This window comes from Euprymna scolopes, chromosome 29 (genome assembly GCF_053919585.1).
Source record: "Euprymna scolopes isolate OS-2025 chromosome 29, ASM5391958v1, whole genome shotgun sequence".
Taxonomy (NCBI): Eukaryota; Metazoa; Mollusca; class Cephalopoda; order Sepiida; family Sepiolidae; genus Euprymna; species Euprymna scolopes.
The window spans coordinates 36,576,046-36,600,878 of record NC_136510.1 but is presented as its reverse complement, the minus strand read 5'-3'; the positions used below and the strand labels follow the sequence as shown (position 1 = coordinate 36,600,878).

The following is a 24,833-nucleotide window of genomic DNA, read 5'->3' as shown; positions in this document are numbered from 1 at the left end:
AATTATTTGTTTTTATAACATTGTTTTTTGACGTCGTACTTGCTGATAGGTTACTCTTATAACAATTTTGATCAACTGAGATAAAGATTTCGTGGTTTCATTAACGCTGGTGGGTTACTGTTTAAAGAAAAAACCTTAACGTTCACCTCAAATATTCAGCGTCCAAGAAATATAGGCCACTGGCAAACTGGAACGTCTGTGAGCATCCGGTGTATTATTTGGAGCTGTCCCTTTTGAGAGAAGTTCCGTGTTCGAAGTGGTCTGTCTACATTGGGTATATAGTGTTTAAAACTTGTTATTACACGTAATCTTATTTAATTATGGAGTTAGCTAAAAAGCGATGGGTCACTGCACTTCTCCGTGTAAAGGGCAGTCGATTGATGCTTGAACTGTTGTCAGAGACCGTTCGTACACCGAGATACATCGTCTCAAAAGAAAGAAGAAAGCAGAAGAAGAAAGAAGAACAATTGGCTATTTTTGTACCCTTTTTTTTTTGCTCTCTTTTGACATTTTAACCGACGTTCTGACACTCGCTGGATTCGTAAGACGCTTCTCTGTAAGAATATGTGCTTTTTGAAACTTATAAGTTGATTTTAGTTGAGATTTGGATAGTATTGTTTTGTAGGCGTATATAGGCATGTACGGGCCATCCCTATATAGAGAGTGCTACCGCCTCTCTGATAGATAGATTTAACTTCCAGCTTTCTATAACTTTGTTTTTGGTCTAGTTCAATTTAGTAGTTTACTGCCTACCAAAGTTATTCAATTTACAGGGAAATTTGTCGTCTGCTTCTCAAGCATTCTAATTGGCTATTGGCTATGATTCGACATTCTGATTGGCTATTGAATTTCGTCTGATTCAAAAGTTGTACCAGTATCCAATACATATATATATATATATATATATATATATATATATATATACTAGCATGGATACCCAGCGTTGCCAGGGTTGACATGAAGTTCGGTTTGGCCACACCTGCTATACTAAGAATATTGACCAGTTTTTTATTATTATATGTCAACTCGATTAGTACCCCAACAAAAATATTAAAAATAAAAGAACGAATGAAAACACGAAAATGTAACCCGCCCCCCCCGAAAAAATAGAAGTACGTGACAAACTCTCCACCAGAAGGGATACGAAGAGAATCTATTCTTCGGATATTGAGTACCTTTTTATCACTATATTCCAGTTTAAGTGGATTTCTTTTATACTCCCTCAGTCTAGAAAGATTTGTTATTACGGTTTGTTGCAACGAAAACAAACCGTAAATAATTCGATTTCAAAAATACTAAAATAGAATTTGTATAAACTGAAATACACGTTTTTACGTTATAAAAATGATGAGTTATGACTTATTGGGTTATTAAAAGAAATAAAATTAGCAGTTACGATGTCAAAAAATGTGAAGAAAAAAACTGGTAAAAAAACGTAAATGAAAGTTTTTTTTATAGCTTTTGTTTTAAATAAAGAATCGTAGTTGAATTGGATTGTTTATTTTAAAATAAAAATCTACTGGATTGCGAAATCACGGAAATTATTTTATTTGAACTGATTCCAAAAATAATGCTTGAAATTTTGTGTGAATTATTTTTAGTTTGATTATCCGCCGAAAAAGAAAACAAAAAGAAGAAAGGGAAATAACTCAAAACTGAAATAACTCAAACTGTTTTATAGAAAAAAATCGATGTTGGTAAAAATAAATAAAATTAAATATGTTATCAATATAAATCAAATTTAAATAATAAACTTAAATAGACCACTTAAAACAATTCTCTCACTATAAACAATAACTAGCACACCGCTATTTAATAAATCGATTTTCCTTAATGTAATATACAAATGACGTCATCTCTCAATCGTCTATTTTACACGAATCATACTATATATAGGAATGAATGAAACATTAAAGTAATGAACCTTTTGTATATATTAATCAAATTGTGAACAAACAAACAGACTGGAATACGAATTATATATATATATATATATATATATATATATATATATATGATGAGAAATATGGAAATAGTATTCCGATAAAATAAAGAAATAAAAAGGGACGAACCGTATTATGTGTTCATCAACGTTTCGTCTTTATTTCATCCAGAGGAAGTCTCGAAATAAAGACGAAACGTTGATGAACACATAATACGGTTTGTTCCTTTTTATTTCTCTCTCTCTCTCTCTCTCTCTCTCTCTCTCTCTCTCTCTCTCTATATATATATATATATATATATATATATATATATATATATATATATATATATAAAACTTTGATGGACTTATATTTAGTATTGTAGTAGACATATCCACTTACCTGAACAAGTCTTTTTGTCTTCGAGAAGATAGAACCCTTTCTTACATGAGCACTTGAATGACCCGACCGTGTTGAGACATTTATACGAACAACCACCATTCTTGTAAGCACATTCGTTCACATCTGAAATAAAGATTGGTAATAAGAATAAGAATATCATCTTGAAACAACATTTTAAAGTTACGCGAGCATAATGCTCTCAATGTAAAGCATGTAGAGAATATCCAGTACTGTAAGAGAGCGTTGTAGTTTCTTTAAAGCATTGTGCGTAGTGTATAAATAGGTTGGTTGTTTTTTTTTGTTTTACGGCATATCAACCCTTTTCGGGTTATTTAATGCCGAATCCAAATATTTTGATGAGATTTTTTTTTATAGAACATATTTGTTGTTTTCAAGTCGGTTTCTATTCAACCCATAGTTGGGACCCGAACAGGTACTACCACTCCTGGTCAGAGTAGACCTGGGAGTAATGGTAATTAAAGGGTGGCTCTACACTCCCCAAAGCCCGTAAGCTGGGGCCTCACCACCGGATATAGTTTAAGGTCATATCCAGGACCGTATAAATAGGGTTGAGGTTTTAACGGCTATGGCGATGTAATTTGAGACGTGGCGAATGTTGGCTAGCCAATGCACGACACTGGTAGGTCCAATATGGACGTTTTGAAAAGGAGGTAATTAAACTCGAAATATCATAAAAAAACCTGTACATTATCGTATAACCCACTATTGATTGAACATAAAAACAACATGTATAAAAATAAACTAAAATTATTAAATTACATACTGTCTCTTTATATCTATTATCATATCGTTTCTCGCTCAGAAATTCTTACAATTTACTACGATACAGGTAGATCGGACATGGACTGAGTATGAAAAGAAGGCAATTAAACTCGGAATATCAGAAAAATTTAACATCGCATAACACATGACTGATTTAAGATAAAAAAAACCTAAGTATAAAAATAAAATAAAATTATTATATTACGTATATTATGTTTCTTTCTGTCTATTTCTATTTCGTTTCCCACTTGAAAGTCTTTCAATTCACTATAGCTATAGATTTAATTTGAAAAGGAGGTAATCGCGCTTGGAATATCAGAAAAACTTGATACACTACTTATCGAAGATAGAAAACAGTGCGTAGAAAATCAAACGAAAGACTTACATTACGAATTGTCTTTTTTGAGCTATTCTTATCTCCTTTCTCAACCTGAAATTCTTTCAGTTCATCCAGTGACCATAACCATTAATTATTTTATAACATAATGCAATTAAACTATAATATATGATGGAAATAATCATTTGTTAATGCATTTTCTATGCAGTAGTGCTATGTAACTTAGTCGTTAATTTTCTTCAACGGTATCGTTATATTTTAACACTCGGACCCACACGTTGTATCTGAGACAGTCGCAAAAGATAAAAAAAAGGAACGAAAATCGACTCAGTATTTTCCGTTGAAATTAAAGGCATTTATTCATGGTACTTCCAAAACAACGCGTTGTGTCTTGTTTTAAATGTCTCTTAGTTTATCTCGTCTGTTATGTAGTTAACAAAACCATACTGTCTCGATGCGGGCTTAAAAGTCTCCGCTGCCACGAGCCACATGTCTATCTCACGCTGGCACATGCTTTCTACCCACGTGTGTTCCTGTAGCTTTACGTTCACGTATGCCATTTTTTTCTCTGCTTTTCTGTTCCTCCGCTGTGACGTCACTTCGCGCTCTAACTCAGTCATTTGCATGTGTCATGCAACTGCTGCTGTTACAACCAGACACTCCTGAATTATCTTGGAACAGGTGGCAAGCGATTTTAATAACCCAACTTAGACAGTAATCAAATCCCGCACTGAACATACAATAACACGTTATGTCTACTTAATAGGAAGTAGTGGTCATCTGTTCTATTACCTGGATATTCGAGTTCGATCTCAGGAGTCAGCAGTGACCCTATTCATATATAACAAAAATAGGCCACCAACTTACAGATAGACTTAAATGGCAACACCTCATTGTAAAGGATATATTCTTGATAATCGGCCTGCTTCTTCCACTCGGGAATAGTTGCAGGAATTTCAACCATTTTTATCCTTGTTTTTAGTAAATAGCGACATGGTGGTCTTTATTTTAAACTTGTCCCCGTGCAACTATTCCCTTTTTCTGAGAAGGCGATTATATATCGGCCATAATCAACATTCATTGTTATTATACAAGAAATACTGAATAAAAATAATTTCTAACATAACAGATCGCGCACTATCTGCCAAGCACTAGCCCCTGTCACATCGCTGCAGAGTTGCATCGCCGTGCCTATTTTACAAGCACTTCCATGGAATGGGTCTCCGCAACCTCACTGCGCCCATACCTCCTCAACGTAAAAACTTTCGACCAACTCGACTAGCCGCAAAATCCCTCCCCTTCACTGTAGAATTCAATATATACCGGAATATTTTCTTACTGTGATAGTTTCCTTCTTCGAGCCATTGGCTTTGGAATTTCATCCCTACTCCTTGTTTCCTGACCGTACAGACATGTAAACATTTAAATGTAAATGTGGACAAACATCTTGCTACCAAGATCTTCACTAAGGCTGCTTCGATGCCCTCAAAATCTGGCTCCTATCATAGCAGACCCTATTACTCCTCACAAAACACTGGATAAAATAAAATGCTGCAGATCATCCTTAGTCATTCTTATATTGACTTTCGATATATAAAAATGGTTGGCAATAATGAGTAATAATTGGGTGCTTGTGTAGATTAATGATGTTTTAAACTACCACATTTCTGGTGAAAACGTTATTGCATAATTACGTGTCATGTCGAAGTTGGTATAAATTCCCAAAATTACGAAAACTGATCCAGTAACCGATGTGCTAGATGTATATTTAATAAAAAAAAAAGAAACAAAGAAAGAAAGAAAGAAAAAAAATAAAGAAATCATCCACAATCCCGTTTCGATGTTTGTGTTTAAAAATGCCGGAATAAAAATTATTTACTTAAAATGTTCAGTTGCAGTGACCTCCCCTCGATCTTCAGAACTCTTCAACATTAAGACATACGATAAAACTCTATGAAGCTCGATACATTTTATTTTTACCTGTAATTATTTTTCTACTGTATCGTTTTTCGTAATTTTAAAAAATTATACAAACTTCTACGTGACACGTTAATACGTAATAATGTTTTCACCTGAAATGCGATGATTTAAAAGATCAATTATCTACAAAAGCACTCAAACTTGCTTACCTCTACAGGTGCGGTTGTCCGCCTGGAGTCTGTAGCCTAAACGACATGAACAGATGCTGCCGCCGATCTGGTTCTGGCAAATCTGATCACAGCCGCCGTTATCAGCCAAGCATTCATTGATGTCTGCCAAAAACAAAAAAAAAAAAAATGAAACGTTATGAAATATGAACTATTTGAAATAATCAAACACACACACACACACACACACACACACACACACACACACACACACACACACACACACACACACACACAACAACAACAACAACAAGTAATAAATATATGCAACCAGTAAGATTTGTTGTCACTCAGACTCCAGAGAACATCAAAAGTTGTTCTCGAAGAGAAATCTTTGATTATGGCCTGTGTGATTACTAGTGAGTAAATAAATAAATAAATAAATAATAATAATAATAATAACTACCGGGACCTGCGGAAATTCCACAGCGGCATTTTTCATATGTAATATAGTGTTGCTGGGCATGCTGTGAGCGTTCTGTTCAGCATGAATGAAGGCACAATCATAATATTCTACTTTTTTATTAAAACTGTATCGCTCCCTTACTAAAATAATAACTTTGATATATTTCCTAGGCTGATTATTTCATTACAAACACACCAGTCAATTAACTCACATTTTATCATTTTTCATAATTATTGAGTATGTTATTATGTTCGACAATAATTTTTCATAATTTCAACCGACATTATCGCCCCTCCCTTTACTAAAATATTAAATTTGATATATTGTATTGGCTGATTATTTTATAAAAAAAAACACAATAATCAATTAACTCACATTTCATCATTTTTAATAATTCTTGGATATGGTACTAACTTTGACAATAATTTTTCATTATTTAAACTCACCATATCGCACATCTTACTAAAATAATAACTTTGATATATTGCCTAGGCTGATTATTTCATTACAAACACACACATCAATCAACTCACATTTCATCATTTTTCGTAATTCTTGGATATGTTACTAATTTCGACCATATTTTTTTATAATTTAAACCCACGTTGTCGCCCAACCTTACTAAAATAATAACTTTGATACATTTGCTGGGCTGATTATTTCATTACAAACACTAATCAATTAACCTCCATTTCATCATTTTTCATAATTCTTGGGTATGCTACTAATTTCGACAATCACTTTTCATAATTTATACCCACATTATCGCCCCCTCCTTAATAAAATAATAACTTTGAAATATTGTCTGGGCTAATTATTTTATTACAAACACACTAATGCATGAAATCACATTTAATCATTTTTCATAATTCTTGGATATGTTACTTTCGACAATCATTTTTCATAATTTTAACCCACATCATCGCCCCATTTACTAAAATAATAACTTTGATATATTGTCTGGTCTGATTATTTCATTGCAAACACACTAATGCATTAACTAACATATTACATTTTTCATAATTCTTGGATATGTTACTAATTTCAACAATTATTTTTCATAATTTAAACCATCCTTATCACCCTCTCTTACTAACATAATTACTTTGATATATTTCATGGGCTGATTATTTTATTATAAACACACAATCGATTAACTCACATTTAATCGTTGTTCATAATACTGGATATGTTACTAATTTCGACAATAAATTTTATAATTAAAAACCCACATTATGCCTCTCCCTCCTACTTATATAATATATTTGATATATTGTCTGGGCTTATTATATCATTACAAACACACCAATCAAGTAACTCACATTTCATCATTTTTCATAATTCTTGGATATGTTACTAATTTCGACAATAATTTTCATAACTTTAACCCACTATGTCGCTTCCCCCTTGCTTAAATAATAACTTTGATATATTGCCTGGGCTGATTATTTCATTACAAACAAATCAATCAATTCTGGGTATTCTCATAGTATATATGTTTCACCTATCTTATCCAATCCCGGGTGACGCCGCATATTCTGCTAATATATATATATATTTCACCTATCTCATTCGATCCCGGGCGACGCTGGGTATTTTGCTACTATATAGTAGCAAAATACCAACCTATCTCATTCAATGCTGGGTGACGCTTTCTGATAGTATATATTCGCACATCTCATTCAATCCCGGGACTGACTTCATATCCGCCACCCCACTGTTGAAAATATACATTAAATAAAGTAATGTTTTAATTTTAAACTGTTTCAGCCATTTCTGGAACTGACTTTATATCCCCAACCCACTGCTAAAAATATACAGGAAATAATGTACTGTCTAAATAGTAAACTGTTTCAGCCATTTCTGGAACTGACTTATAATCCCTAACCCACTGTTGAAGATATACACGAAATAAAGTAATGTATAAATCGTAAACTATTTCAGACATTTCCGGGACCGACTTCTTATCTCCCATCTTACTGTTAAAAATATACATTAAATAAAGTAATGTCCAAAACGTAAATTGTTGCAGCCATTTCCGGAACCAACTTCATATTTCCCACCTCAATGTTAAAAATATACATTAAATAAAGTAATGTGTAATGCGTAAACGGTTTCACCCATTTTCGGGACTGATTTAATATCCCCCACCCCACAGTTAAAAATATACATGAAATAAAGTAATGTTTAAATTTGAGTAATTTCCAGGACTGACTTCATATCCCGTAACCCATGCTTAAAATATACTTGAAATAAAGTAATGTTTAAATCATAAACTGTTTCAGCAACTTTTCGAAAGTAATACATAAAAACATTAATACGTTTAGAGATTGGGCAACCATTGCTTCAACATGAATTTCTGAGTGTAGTATCCGTTTCAGCATTCCAGTGACTTAAATTCCCCCTTTTTGGTCTCCTTCCTTTATTACTGATACAATTTTTATTTTTGTTATTGACCAGAGTGCCCCTTTTGGGGAACTGGTTTCCCACTAAATTTATAACCGACCTCATGTCCAATTCCGCCCTTGTGGAGAGGCAAGTAAACAAACAAAAAAATTAATCAGAACGGACATTTTCCAGGGCATTTTATAATTAATCAGAAGTGACATTTCCAGGGCATTTTGTAATTAAACCAGAAATAACTTTTCCAGTTACCTTTTTAATACTAAAACTTTGTTACATTAAACATAGTACCTATTCACAATGCCTCCCCACGGGACAGATTTAGACACCAGGGTCATTTTTAACGTGGAGAAAAAATTGTCTTAGTTGTAAAGGATTTCTCTTCCACTGAGAGAGAAGAAAATGAAATGTAGCACCCTAAGAACAGATACTACACTTTGATCTTAGTTAGCCAAAAGGCCAAGAAAGACAAATCATTTTTATTAGCTTTGTCTCAACAGCGACACCATTTTTTTTTTTTTAATATTTCAATTTTCTTCTCAAGGGTGACAAGATTTATTTGGAATATTCCACTTTCTTTTTTTAGGGATGCACAGCATGATAACGGACGGAGCGATAAGCGTAGTAGTAGTAGTAGTAGTAGTAGTAGTAGTAGTAGTAGTAGTAATAATAATAATAATAATAATAATAATAATAAGAAGAAGATGATGATGAAAATATGAAGAAAGTCATAATAACACCAAGAATCGCATGAGTACTTGGGACGATCCCGAAAAACTACGAAAACAGAATGGGAAAATTGGAATTAGGGGGATGACTAAGAAGATACAACAGATAGCAATAATGAAAACAGCTGAAGCTTACGGAAAATTTAGAGTTTGTAGATTGAAAATTGACAGAGTAGTTTGGTAGGGAAATGTACACACACAGACAATCTCACTTTTATAGATATATAGATTTATGACAGACCTACCTGAACAAGTCTTTTTGTCTTCAAGAAGATAGAATCCTTTCTTGCAGGTGCACTTGAATGACCCGATGCTGTTAAGACATTTATACGAACAACCACCATTTTTGTATACGCATTCGTTTACATCTGAAATAGGATAGGAAACAACATTTTAAAAAATGAAAAAAAAAACGAAAAAAAAAAAAAAACGACTCTTATCCGGGACATTAGCCATGGGGATCATTGCCATATTGAAACATTGGATAGTGCGGAATACAAACAAATTAAAAAGATCGATCTAAAAAAAAAACAACAAAAAAAAACAAAACAAAAAAAAGACAAACAAACAAACAAACAACAACAACAACAACAACAACAACAACAACAACAACAACAACAACAACAAACAGAAATGAACATATGTTACATATCAGGGACCCTACGTTAAGTTAGCTAGTGAGAAATTTGACAAGGGTCACACTGAATGCATGATAAACCAGATCTGAAAAACAGAATCGTTTCCAGGGTTGAATAAAAGATGGGCAACGTAAAGTTGAGGCAGGGAGGCAACGTGCCAAACGGTAGACAAAACAGGAGTCAAACGTGATGAATGACGAATAACGTCACTTTTTTTTTTTACTTGGGAATCACCACTTATCAAGGCCCGAAGTCCTCTCGAGGATAAAGGGTTATGAATGCAATGTGGTAGTGTAGTAATTACTAATGGTGTAAATTGAGTAAAATTTGATGATTTATGGGGACAGCTCAATAAGAACTTGTTTACATTGGATTTATGCGCTACCATGTTGTATTTAACTGGTAAGCAGGCAAGGGAAACAGTGTACCACAGACGGGAAAGTTCTGGGAAAGAAGCTTTGTTCATGGAATCTGCGTTTAGATTTAGGCACAGTTAGTGAGTGGAAAGAATCGTATATAGTGATTGTAGCTAGTCGTGTGTATTCTTTTTGTAAACGTTTGGCAAAGGGAACCATAGATTGGAGTTCAGTCGAACACTTATTATGAAAATAACGATAGAGCAGAGACAGGCTCACAACGTCTTTTCTGTGGGAAAGAGGTTTCGAAGCCGGTTTTGAACTCTATCAAGACTGGATAGGGTGTGCCGAGCAACTCTTGCTAAGATATTGCAACAGTACTCCATTTTAAGGCGTACAAATGTCGTCGGGGCCGGTTGCTTTACTGGAATTAAAGTTTTCAATAAGTTTGACAAAATCATCTACAGATATTTGCATGTTTTTCGAGCTGAGGGAAAACTCCATGAAAGTCGTGAGAATGAGACACCGCCAATAATGTAGAAATAAAGTAAGCGGAATGTTGCCTCGATATCTCTGTTGCCCATTTCTGTTAAGTTAGAAAGTTCAAAAGAAAATAACTAGCTAAATTAACATTAGTTACTTTCTCTTTCCTGCGTCCATTCTTTCCAAATAAAAACTATTTATGAAAACTCTAGGCTCACACCTCCGTGTATTATTTTTTTCCGTGAAAAGTAGCTTATTTCTAAACATTAGACGAAACGACGGCGATAATAGGAAGCGGAATCGAACGCACATGTATGTCAACAGAACTTTATTTTGTTACGAGCACGCCGCCCGGTATTGCCCGATCGTAAAATACGCTTAAATATGATATTTTGATTAATTCAGACTTCGTAGTTATTATTATATTATATTGGACCTAATATATAGTAATGATTAAAAAAAATGACTCGTGCGCCACCACCGAGAATCAAAACCAAACGATTAGCTTACGATTTACTTTTTCCTTTGATGTAATTACCTGAGCTATGAAGACATGTTTTCTGCAAGGCTAAAAATTACAACATAAAAAAATAGCTAATACGTCACGCAAGCATATTCGTAATGCCGTCGCTCGACCTTCACTTGGAAAATTCCATTTTTTTAAAAAAGTTTCACACTTTTGCACCGATTCTCCCCAAATATAAAGTTTTCTATGGGTTCGAATACAATATATATTGAGTTTCATGTCTGAAGACCAAAAACTGATAGAAGATAGAAGAGTTCGGTAGGCAAAATTTTAAAACATATATATATATATATATATATATATATATATATATATATATATATATATATATATATATATATATATAGAAAGAGGTTTGTGTTACTATAATCTTTTTGCGCAAATATTACGCAAGTATAAATCATGTAGAATATCTTCATGACTATTATTACACGTAATAGTTAACTAAAGATGATCATCTCATAAGAAAACCGAAAAAAAAACTAATACAGAATTAATTAGCATGAATGTTTAAAAGAATATGCAAATTTGCAAGATTTTTTGAAGATGAATGCAATTCCACGATTCATATATAACAAAGTTATATTTTCTTTTTAAATAAATAGATAAAAGGGGTTTTAATATGGAAATTAATACACAAAAAGAACCAAATTTATAGGAGTATAGATAGATAGATATAGATTGAAAAAGTTACATAACTTCAGTTTTTTTTTGGTGGGTGGGGAATAATTCCGTATACTAATTTTCTCTTTGCATCCAAACAACTATTTTTCTTTATATTAGTGCTTATATTATATTATTTGGACCAAGTATCTTGAAATGTATTTCATTTCTGAGGAAGGTTATTATGTATTATTGTGTACACAAAAAACAAAGAAACAAAGAAACAAACAAACAAACAAAAACAGGTTGGACAAAATCCCTGATTCCGACTGCAATTTTAAAAGCCCTTACTATTATCTAAAACAACTTCCACTAATAATAATTTATAAATCTAAAAATGTTTTTTGTACGATTTTCTAAGTCAGGCCCAAATAGCACTCAAGCTAACAAAGCAAACATCGTTTCTAATCAGATAATTTTCATTTGTTATTATTGTCCCATGTTATTGAAAATATAATAACCTACTTTGCTAAAATTTATTTAACAAATGAATTTATCTAAGAAAATTAGTATTTTTTTAAAATAATCACTTAAAAATAAAAGTTAATAAGCGGATAATTTATGGTTTAAATGAAGAAAATAATAGCAGTTGTCTACCTTACAACTAAAATTATATTTATCTTCTGCATACGTTTTTTTTAAATGTGCAAATTATAAACTAAAATGACTTTACTCAGGCAACGCCGGATACGGACAGTTAATTCTGCACAAGGGTTGAACAAAATAGTGGAAACATCCTGGGAATTTTGCACCAATTTTGAAACACTTATAAACATGTTAAAATTTCCAAAATGTGGCTGAGATGCTGGTTGAATCACGAGAAACTCTGTCGAAGATGATGCCAGCCTATGAAAAAGAAAGGAAAACATTCTCCCTTAAACAAATTTCTGAAAGAAAGCCGAAACTGTCTGTGACAAAAGAGCACAAAATCATGGCTCAAAAATTAACACTGGAGGTTAACAATAATCTGGATAATGCCAACAAGAACTGTTCGATGAGGGCTTCACAAGACTGGGTTTCATGAGGGAATTGCCATAATAAAAACACTGCATTTGAACACAAATTTTGAAAACGTTTAAATCAATAGAGAAACGTTACAAATTAGTCCATACAACAGTGGAAAATGCCATTTTCTCCGATAAATCAACATTTACTCTATTCTGAACCTATAGGCCGTGTATATGTTTGGAGATAGTTCAAATATTCAACCAGGACTTCCTTCTTTCAGCTGTTAAGCATAAAGGTGGATCGGTAATAATTTGAGAAGCTATATTTTGGAAATCCGCTGATCCTATAGTTTCTCTGCATGGAAGAATCAATAGCCAAAATTATTTGAACATTTTGGTTGACAAAGTTCATCCTATCACCGAGGAACTCTTTCTAGACGGAAACCTCATATTTCAGGATGATAATTCTTCCATCCGCACAGCAAAGGTTGTAACTGAATTGCACGAAGAACATTTAAGTGAAATAGAACGAAAATCTGGCCACCACACTCCTCAGATTGAAATATTCTTGAAAATTTGTGGTGTATTTTAGATAAATAAATGAAAAGCCGGTGTGGCACTATATCTCAGTTCTACGGTTGCTAACACACTCTTCAGCATGGCCGGGTGGTGATTTGGCCATAAGCGTAGAGATACACATAAATGCAATCCCAGAATTCCCTTTCTTGAGAGGTCTCTTTTTTGTCCGGAGAGCATGGGGTGAGCAGGCGTGTTTCTGTCTCTTTGTATATATATATATATATATATATATATATATATATATATATATATATATATATATACACACATACACACAATAATAAAGACAGACTGAAGTACGGGAACTCCATCTAAAATTACAATACGGATCTGTAAATACATAAATACATATCGTCTACGTTTCGTGAAGTTAGAGGTAATCTAAAATAGTCGGCACTAAATGAAAAGAATTGCTTACCTGTGCAGGTGCGGTTGTCCGGCCGGAGGACGTAACCCAGACGACATGAACAGATTCTGCCGCCAATTTGGTTCTGGCAAATCTGTTCGCATCCGCCATTATCAGCCAAGCATTCGTTGACGTCTGCCAGAAGAAGATTGCCCGATTACAAATAAAGTAACATTAAGTCATTAGAAGAATTTAAAACAATCGAACGCATCATCATCATGAGCAACAGCAGCATTAACAATAACCGCAGCAATAATAACAACAACTATAGCAACAACAACTATAACAATAATAACAACAGCTATAAAAACAACAGCAACAGCAACGATCACAACAAAAATGACAGCAACAAGGACAACTATAAAAGCAATAGTAATGCTAATAATTCCCTGCAGATCAGTGAATGAAGACCAAGGAAGGAGAAAAGCTGTGTCGATACATGAAATTTGCCAGAAATCCGAAAGAAATATGAAGAATGAAGAACATTATTGTTATTCCAATAATAGTATGAACACTGGAAACAATTCCGAAAAAAAAAAAAAAAAAACGCAACAAAACAAAGAAAAACGGAAAAATATAAGAGAAATTAGAATCAAATGGAGGATTGACACTACATAACGCATAGTACTTACAAAAGAAGCTGAAATCTAAAGAGAAATACTCGATTGCGGAAACCAACACACAAAACCATCGAACAGCAACCAACTGCGGATGAGTTGAAATAGAAATAAGACCCCATGAATTCTTTTCCTTTTGTCTAGGAGCAAAGTGCAGTATCTGTTCTGATACCATATTTAATTTTTTTCTGTCCTCGGTCATTGAAACGCAATAATTCTAGACTAAGGTAATTTTGATTTTTGGTTTCAATCCATTACCCTTTTAAGGGATCTGGGTTTCCCCTGCATTAACGAAGTCTTCCCTCGCGAGGAGGCAAGTAAATAAGAACACTCCGGTAATCCAAGAGAATTGGAACGACCAGAAATTCGCTAATAGGCTATCTGATAAGCAATTATCATTGCTAAGGCTGCTGCAAAGAAGGTGGGCTCCCCTTACTGTTATAAAGAATTACTCACACTTGAGAGTATCCTATATCTTTACACCGATTCGCTGATGTATGTATTGTTACCACATCTGAGTAGACGCATCTATCATTAATCTCTTAACGTTTGACAGGGTCGAAAAAAAAAGAGTCTATTGGCTGAGCTACAACCCCTGTCTCATCGCCGCAATATTGCACTCTGTGCCTGGTTTACAAGTACTTTAATGGAATATGCACTGATGATCTCATAGCACTTGCCCATACTCCCTATCAACTCGACAAGCAGAAAAATCTCTCCGCATAACTGCTATGGTCTCTAGATGCTAGAAAGCCTTGTACACTATTGGCTAATTCCAATATCTGTCCCATCGCCGCAATGTTGCATCCCTGTGCCTGTTTTACGAATACTTTGATGGAATGTGCTCTGATGAACTCAAGTCATAGATTATTGTTAATTATTATCAATACCTATATAAAAGCCAGGTACGGCCAACGATGGAGTACTGTTGCCACATCTGGACAGGAGCTGCTAGAAGCAGCTTATTTTGCCTTGAAAGAGTTCAAATAGGCTCCGTAGCTTAGTGGGGGATGCCTTTTTCTCTTCCCTGCAACCTCTTTCGCACAGAAGAGACGTTGCGAGCCTGTCTCTGCTTTATCATTATTTTCATGACAAGTATTCGTCTGAGCTTCAATCTATGGTTCCCCTCTCGCCAAATATTCACGAAAAACACTCGTCTAGCCAAAATCACTATCAATAATTTCCCACACTCTTTATCTGTACATAAACCTAAATGTAGATTCCATGAACAAAGCTTCTTTCTTAGAACTGCACGGCTGTGGAACTCTCTTCCGATTGCCTGCTTTCCAGCTGACTACAATCTGTCTTCAAGTCCAACATAAACAAGTTCTTGATGAACCGTCCCCTTGAGTAATCCAATTTACAAAATTCCCAGTACTTATGTTTACTACGCTATAATCGTATTGAATAATGTATATCCAATGACCCTTATCCTCGAGTGGCCTCCGGGCCTTGATAAGTTATGATTCTTGTGTAAAAAAATAATATTTAATACAACAATCTTTTCCATGAGATATGTTTGAATTTGTGCGAACTAAAAATACTACAGAATATATATTAAGAAAACACTAATTTTTAAAATTTATTTTCGAAACTGAAACAAGATAATTTCATACCCCCCTCCTGTAACAGAGCGCGGACGCGCGTATGCGAAATGATGTCACCGGTAAAGTAAAAAACTATAAAAAGGAGAATGATTACATTAGAGGCATGGATGACGTTTAAGAGCACGGCGTCATAGTGGTAACGAGAGAATGGTGAAATAATTATCTTGTACTACTACTACTACTACTACTACTACTACTACTACTGCAACAACAACAACAACAACAACAACGAATGAGTTGAAGTTCTTTTCTATTTGTCTGGTTTGTCGACTGAGACTACAACGTGGTTGTTGCCATACAACGGTACACTACAAAAACATTACACCCCCGATAAACACCGAGTAGTTCCGGTTAGTAATAATAATAAAGACAACAAAGAAACTTATCCAAGCTAGAAGACCAGATATGATAATCAACAAGTCGGTAAAACCTGTCAAATAGTAGATTTAATCGGAAAACAGATTTGAAAAAAAAAAAAAAATATGAACCATAGAACCAAAGGGTACATAGAACATATAGACTACGGTAAGAATATTAATTGTAAGAGCATTACGAATAGTTCCACAAACCTTGAGAAAAAACTAGAAAAAACTTGAAATTCAAGGGAAAATTGAAACAATACGGCACTGATGGAAAATCATATAGTTCGGAAACCAACACAATATTGGATGTGCATGTGTAAAAATAATGTAAAAACAAAATTTTCTAGATAAGGTTTGAATAAGGAGAAATCGGAAAATTCCATTAGAAGTTAAAGAATAGACTTGGGCCTACGTGATCATGATACGTCGCCATTGACGACAAATCCAAAGTGACACATAGCATATGCCATATGACAGCAGCATTCAACCAAGGCGAGTTCAACCGACTTCCTATCAAGGAGGAGTGTCAAAAGAAAATTAAATAAACAAGTGGACCCCAATCGCATGTATATCCCGGTCAAATGAGATGACGACATTAGGTTTTTGCAGTTCTTGCAAGGAGTTGCCGAAGGTCTCCTATGTACAATACTTGGCATTCTCAAATGGTCACCCATCTGGCATTGACCAGGCTTAACGCTGCTTAACATCGGTGATCTAACAGGAAGCGTTGTGTCAAGGTGATTATGTCGCATATAAAATGATACATAGCGATGTAAATCGCATTTTTGTGTGTGTGTGTGTGTGTGTGTGTGTGTGTGTGTGTGTGGAATGCTATATTTTAGGGTCGGGGTGACATTTATTTTATGATTTGATTCTACTATAACGTATTTCAGCAAAGATAGGAAAATTAATTTGTTGCGTGTCGGGGGACTATCTTTTATAAAGAAGCAAGCGAGTCATGAGAATGGAAGAGACTGACTCCGGAGACAAAATAACAGACAGGGTAACCTCTTTCTCCATCGCTTTCTCCGACACTGGCGCGCGCACGCACACACACACACACACACACACACACACACACACACACACACACACACACACACACACACACACACACACACACACGCATGCGCAACACGCACACACAACGCGCGAGCGCGCACACATACACTTTATCTCTTTCTCTCTCTTTTACATCTACTTACCCGAACAAGTCTTTTTGTCTTCTAGCAGGTAATACCCTTCCTTACAAGTGCACTTGAATGACCCGATTGTGTTATAGCATTTGTACGAACAACCACCATTCTTGTAAGCGCATTCGTTTACGTCTGAAATTATAGGAAACACGCGTATCATCTTGAAACAACAGCAACAACAACATCATCATCAATAACAACAACAATACTGCCAATGCAAAATAAAAAATAAAAATGGACAAAAAAAAAACAAAACAAAAAAATAACAATAATAAAAAAGAATAACAAAAAAAATCTGAAAAACCAAATTCTGGAAATTATCTCGAACTAGATTCTTAAAGAGATAAAATGCATAAAGTATTGTTGCCACATCCTGCTGCTCCAACCACTTGACCATTCTTCTTGGTAGAAAAAAAAAAAAAAAAAAAAACTCTAACCTAATAAGTCTTTCACTCCAACTCCTTGCTGCTCTCGATGTCGAGGATAAAACACCACACTCATGTAGGTTTATCGAATAATTGCAACTATCGCTAACTTTATGAAGGTGAGACAATTCTAAGTCAAGATCTTCGTCAGATTAATACAAAACCTCGACTCTAATAACAGCTACAATAACAGCAACAGCCGAGCTACAGGCACACTTCATATAATATGAACGTTGCAAGGCACAAAGATGCAGCAATGTATGAATTTAGATTGAAACGAGCCCGGTTTGATGCAGAAATAAGGGTACTTATTCAGGAAAAGACTCGTTTTTACGTGGATGTTGCGCGGGTCTTTTCCGACAGTTTGCTCAAACTGTTAGAATATGTCGAGCGCTGATCAAATTTTGAAACTCTAGAAAGAAAGAAACATTTATCGTATATTAATTTCAATGAAGAAAGATGGAAACAACAATTTAAAAAAACATTGTTTAATTCACCTACAATAAGTTTTCTGAATAATTTTTTGTAAAATAATATGTAGTAACAAATGCAAATATTTTTTTTATTTTTTTGTAAAAAAGTTTTTGAAAGCATTTTTTTGTGTTTTCATTTTTTATATTTTCTATGTTTTTCTTCTTGTTTTTTTAATATCATTGTTTTATGGAGTAAAAAAATAGTTTGTTTTTTGTAACAAATGTTTTTGTCTACTCTTTTTTTTTCTGATAAGTTGAGGGGCTAGGCTTTCTAGCAGTCGGCCGAAGCAAAATAAAAATAACACCTAGTCCGAATAATCGGAATAATGCATATTATGACCGTATCAGAAATTTTATATGGAGTCCTTCTGGTGAACCAGACCGCAAAATTTAATCGGACTAGTCTTAAGTAGAAAATCACTTCGGATGAATCGGGGTGAATTGACGAACTGTGACATGCTGATTACTTACACTAATTATTTATTCTCATCCTACAGCATAATCACGTTGACACATCGGTTCCCGCTGGATCACCGAAGTTAAGCAACGTTGAACCTGGTCAGTACTAAATGGGTGACCATTTGGGACTTCCAGGTGCTGTATGTGCTCTCCGCTTATCTCGGCATTGTTTCCAGTCGTCCTGGTCTTCTCCTTGCCACTGGACTCAAACAGTGCCGATTCAGGATAACTGTGATTGGGATTGCCTCACAATTACATGCTGCTGCCCCTAAGGAGTATCCTTTGTCTTTCAAGACTGAACGGAAGCATGGATGGATGAATTCTCATCCTAACCAACCTTGGTAGTTAGTTTCTGATGCCTTTGTCATATAGTTGTCACGTATAGATATGCCATGACGACGGGCAATGAAACTGAAATGTGTTAGTCTCTACATCACTCCTAACCAGCTTTCGCCCTGACACGTGACCGTCTCAACAAATCAAAGTATAGCAAGCTTAAATGTGTGACCTAAAGGGAAGTTAAATATGTAACGAAAGACTGTAGTTGCCGCCAATATCTTTTAAGAGTTAGAAGGTTCTTGATAAATAGGAGATACACCCCTACGACGACAGAAGAAACTCGTAGATAGTGAAAGAAAAAAAAAAGGATTAGCAAAATATTGCTTAGATGTAATTTAATTATAAAGTCTGTGTCGTATTCTTCTTCACCTGTCAGATACTGCAACTGAGATGGTGTACGAGTTGTCTGCTCTTCTCTCGACTGAATCGGAATGATGACATTACAACTGAAAGAAGGTGAGGTAACTTTTGCTTTCGTCTTGTTCTCTCTTTTTTCTCTTGGATTTCAGCGCAGATGGACATGTCTTATGACAACAGGTATTTAAATCATTTATGAGACCTTCCCATATCCGGGGTTCTTTAAACAATAACGGTCCACTGTTTCCGTTTTTCCGAAGGGCTACAATAATCGATATAAATCCTTAGAACAGTTATATTGTTGCTTTGAAATAATTCTTGTACAGATTTACAGCACGCGAGTACTAATCCAAGAAGAATCAAATAGCCACTGGATCACAATCATCACCACACTCGTCATGAGGCAAGAGCCAAGTCACAGGTTGGTGCCAATTTGTATTTTCTTGCAACTATGCAACACCATCATCAGAACAACAGGATAAAGACAACATGAATATTCCTCCATCAGAACGAAGATAATCATCGGATAATCCTGTATGAATGATGGATGATACACGTTGAATAGTGAAACAAAGGTTGCGCAATCTCTAAACACATCTTTTATGAGCCGGCACTGCTCGATTCCACTCGCAAGAAGTCTAGGACGACTGAAAACAATACCGAGATCATTGGAGAGCACATACAGCACCTAGTATTACGAAATGGTCATCCATTTTAGCATTGATCAACAGGGCTAGGACAACAGCATGTTCTTTTCATTGTTTTGACTCTCGAGTGTGTATCCGTTGATATCTTATGTGCTTTTATATTATGCGCTTTTATATAGAGTGATGTGGTTCTCGGTTGATTAACTGTGCCGGATATATACTCGAGAGTCCGAACAATGATAAGAATATTCTGTTGTCATAGACCTAGTAATCAGGCTCAACGATGCTTAGAGAGAGCATATTGAAGACAAAGATGGACAATAAAATATAAAACTCGAAACATAGTTAATGAATAAGTGTGTTACAGCGATTCATTAGGAGGAATCAATAAATAGCACATGAACCCCCCCCAAATATATAATATATTTACCGACGCATGATTTTCCGTTATCCAAAAGACTGTATCCGGAGCGACATGAGCAGTAGTAATGGCCGTCTGTGTTGGTACAAATATGGCCGCAGCCGCCATTTCTGTCTTCACATTCATTAGTGTCTGAAAAATTTTTTTTGGTGAAACACGTAAGCATGAGAGAGGTTTGAGGTACAAATTAAAAATCAACGATCTTTTAGGCAAATATTAGTAACACTAAATAAAATCATAAAAGCACCTATAGCCAGAATATATATATATATATATATATATATATATATACAGTTGTGCCCGATATTATTCATACCCCCCCTTGAAAATTGAGTTTATTAGGTGTAACTTTGTAAGAATTTATTGTTTACGTCCATATTGATACATATTCTTAATAAACCTCTTCTGATCATTTTCGTCATTTTAAAATCTCGGGATACTTGTAATAAAAGAAATATACAGCTATTTATAAAATCTGCAATGTTCAAAAATAATCATACCCCCTTATTTTTCAGTATAAATCGAGTTTCTGACTGTTTGTTTCCTGTTTGATTCTTATTTTGAATGCTTTTATACAAATCTGTGATTAATTTCATTTCGTTTTTTGCATTTTTCAGAAATTAAAATGATATCAACTGAAAACCAATAAAAGAATAAAAATTATTAGAATGGGGAAGAAAAAAGAGCTGAGTAATTATCTTAGGACTAAAATTGTGAATTCACATAAGCATGGTTTAGGTTACAAGTCAATTTCCAAGAAATTTGAGGTCCCTACAGCAACAGTACAGAGTATCATCAAAAAATTCCAGAGCCACCACACAACAAACAACTTGATTGGTAGAGGAAGGAAAAGGAAACTGTCTGCTAGAGCCACCAGGAATATTGTAAGAAGTGTTAATGCAAATCCAACCACCACTACTAAGGACATTTTAGAAAATCTGGATTCTTTTGGCATAAAAATATGAAGGTAAACATTGCAAAGGACTCTGCATGAAAATGGTCTGAAAGGAAGAAGACCAAGAAGGACTCCGTTGCACACCGAAAAACACCTTGCAGCACGTCTAAAGTTTGCTAGGACCCATGTGAATTCTCTAGAGTCCGTTTTCTCAAGTATTTTGTGGACTGACGAAACAAAAATTGAATTGTTTGGCCATATGGATGCTTCTTACGTTTGGAGGAAGAAAGGAGAAGCTTACAACCCAAAGAACACCATACCCACGGTGAAACATGGTGGTGGTAGCCTAATGTTTTGGGGCTCCTTTTCGGCTAGTGGTCCAGGTAGTTTGGTCAAGATAGATTGAACCATGAAGAAGGAGCAATATTTGGAGATACTCCAGAAAAACATTAGACAGGATGCGGAGAAGCTCCATTTAGGACCAAACTGGGTCCTTCAACAGGATAATGATCCAAAACATACTGCAAAAATAGTCAAGAAATGGTTTGAGGATAATCAAATTAATGTTTTGGAATGGCCTAGCCAGAGTCCTGACCTGAACCCTATCGAAAACCTCTGGCACATAATGAAAACTGACGTTAAAAAGCGGAAACCTAGAAATTTGAGGGATTTGGAGAACTACTGCATTGAAGAATGGTCAAAAATCAGTGTTGATGCTTGTAAAAACCTTGTTGATAAATATCCAAAACGGTTACAGGCAGTTATTAAGAATAAAAGGCATGCTATTGACTTTTAGTAAGAGAGGTATGAATAATTTTGAACTAGTGCCATTATTGTTTTTCTTTGTATAATGTTTCAAACTTGTTTAATTTATTTATTTGTTGAGTTTAAATTAAATGCTTATGCTTGATTTATTGTTTGAAATACCTTTAATATTGTCTACCTTCTGGTTTGAGCAATATTCTTATAGAAATCTCAAAGATCCGAGGGGTATGAATAATATCGGGCACAAGTGTATATATAATGAATGAATGACAAAAGTCTATATACCTAAGTTTATGATGTTGACCATCTTACAATTTTATTCCTTCAGTTCAGTTGACAATTCTTGACAGTATCTGTTGCGTAGCACAAAATCAATCACTTAATTACTATATCAATCAGTGAATCTATTTTGCCTTAACTCATCAGAAGAAATAGCAAGAATTAATTCATCAAAAGGAAATAAATATTGATATGATAAAAACTCCGAAAATTGGAAGAGAAACTGTAAATAGCTAAACTTATTAAGACTCGAACTCACCACTGCTCGATACGTAGCCACAAAACCGCTTATAAATAAATAAATAAATAAATAAATAAATAATCTTACATTTACAATGCGATAAAAACCGTGCATACAATTGTTGAGATCTCGTGGTTCGGTGGTAAAACATAAGGCTATGTATCCTGGTGGTCAGTTCGAGTCTTAATATGTTTAGCTATACTGGCAAGAAGTGAAATTTCGAAACATGTCATGTCTATAGACAACTATAATTTTATACACGTAGAATGTATATATATACTAGCAAAAGTACACACACACACACACACACACACACACACACACACACACACACACACACACACATATATATATATATATATATAGAATATATATATATACTAGCAAAAGTACCCGTCGTTGACTGGGCTCAAAAACAGCTTACAGAAAATGGACTCTAATTTATGAAAGTATAATAGGTTATGAAAAGGAAGGGTTGTAAATTTGGGTTTAATTTGGGGTATCAAAACCAAAGCAAAATATGATGAAAGTAAAAATAAAATAGATAAACCCAATGATTTATTATACCATACCTGTTCATACTGAAACACTTATCACAATATTCTGTGGATCTATATTAAAAAAACCTTGTTAAACTTTGTGACATATTTCCTTTCTGTGGAGGTTAGGCGCGAACGAACACCCCATAATTTTATTATACCATATTTCTTCAAACTGAAACATAATAATCAAAGTATACTTACGCAGATAGATATGAAAAGTCTTTATTAAAGTTTGTGCCTATTTCCATTCTATGGAGGCCAGGCGCGAACGAAGACCCCACAATTTTATTATACCATTCCTATTTAAGTTAAAACATACTTATCAAAGTATGATTATGTACATCTATATCAAAAACACTTGTAAACGTTTTTTTTTAATTTTTAAATTTTTTATTTCCATACTTTGTGGACCAGGCGCGAACGCAGACCCCACAATTTTAATGAACATCATCATTATGCCAGATCATTCCTGTGTCTCGATACATCATCTATCATTATATGTGATCAGTTTTCTATAATAGTCAACCATATAGGAGCTTATGCGTGACCAGACACACACACATACGTTCAACTTTATATATATATATATATATATATATATAAAATTTGATTTATCATTATATATATAAAGATATAATATTTTGTAAATGACTATTAACAATTATTTTTATACCTACAGACACAAGTCTTTCATGCTTACAAAATTATCAGTGTATGAAGTGATAATTACTGCTGGTCGGGAATTCGAACATATATATATATATTGTGCGTGTGTGTGTGTGAGAGTATTTAAGTAGCATTTTTATATTTAAGAAATTATTGTTAAAAATAACAGAGAGCGTTTGTTTAATTTTTTTTTTTAAATAATTTTTTCGATTTTTCTTCTGATCTTTTTTGTGTGCAAATAATAAAAAAAATAATAATATAAGTTCCGTATGTGTTACGAAGATTTACGATTCTCCGGCAAATCATCATCGGGTAAAAAAAAAACAAAAACATTTTACAGAAGGTGAGAAAAAGACGAGAATCTCAGAAGTAGTTCCGAGGCGAGTGTTTCTAGACAGTTATATGCCAGGATAATGTCGTCGGGTTAGGGTTAGGTAAAAAATCGCTTAAGACCCTTAATCCGTGTGTCAAAATTAGAGTCACAAGATATTAGGCAAAGTGCGTGTGTACTCACACATTATATATATATATATATATATATATATATATATATATATATATATATATATATATATATATATATATAAAAATATATTTATTTTTTTTCTAGAATATAGATATCCAAGAGTAAAAAAAAAAACAATGAATATAACCAGGTTATTGACGGTGCACGTTAAAAAACAAGACTTTACACACACACACACACACACACACACACACACACACACACACACACACACGCACACGCACACTCTCTCTCTCTCTCTCTCACACACACACACACACACACACACACACACACACACACACGCGCGC

At 34.3% G+C, this 24,833-nt stretch overlaps 1 protein-coding gene across 1 annotated transcript in view; it reads right to left on the bottom strand.

The window, feature by feature from the left end:
- LOC145252587 (uncharacterized) overlaps positions 1-24,833 on the bottom strand; it is a 198,985-nt gene that overhangs the window by 97,821 nt on the left and 76,331 nt on the right. The window contains exons 11-16 of the mRNA XM_080112251.1: positions 20,639-20,761; positions 17,518-17,640; positions 13,739-13,861; positions 9,374-9,496; positions 5,574-5,696; positions 2,325-2,447 (exon numbers count right to left, since the gene is read on the bottom strand). Coding sequence (XP_079968377.1) covers positions 2,325-2,447; positions 5,574-5,696; positions 9,374-9,496; positions 13,739-13,861; positions 17,518-17,640; positions 20,639-20,761 — 738 coding nt within the window. The remainder of the gene's footprint in view (positions 1-2,324; positions 2,448-5,573; positions 5,697-9,373; positions 9,497-13,738; positions 13,862-17,517; positions 17,641-20,638; positions 20,762-24,833) is intronic.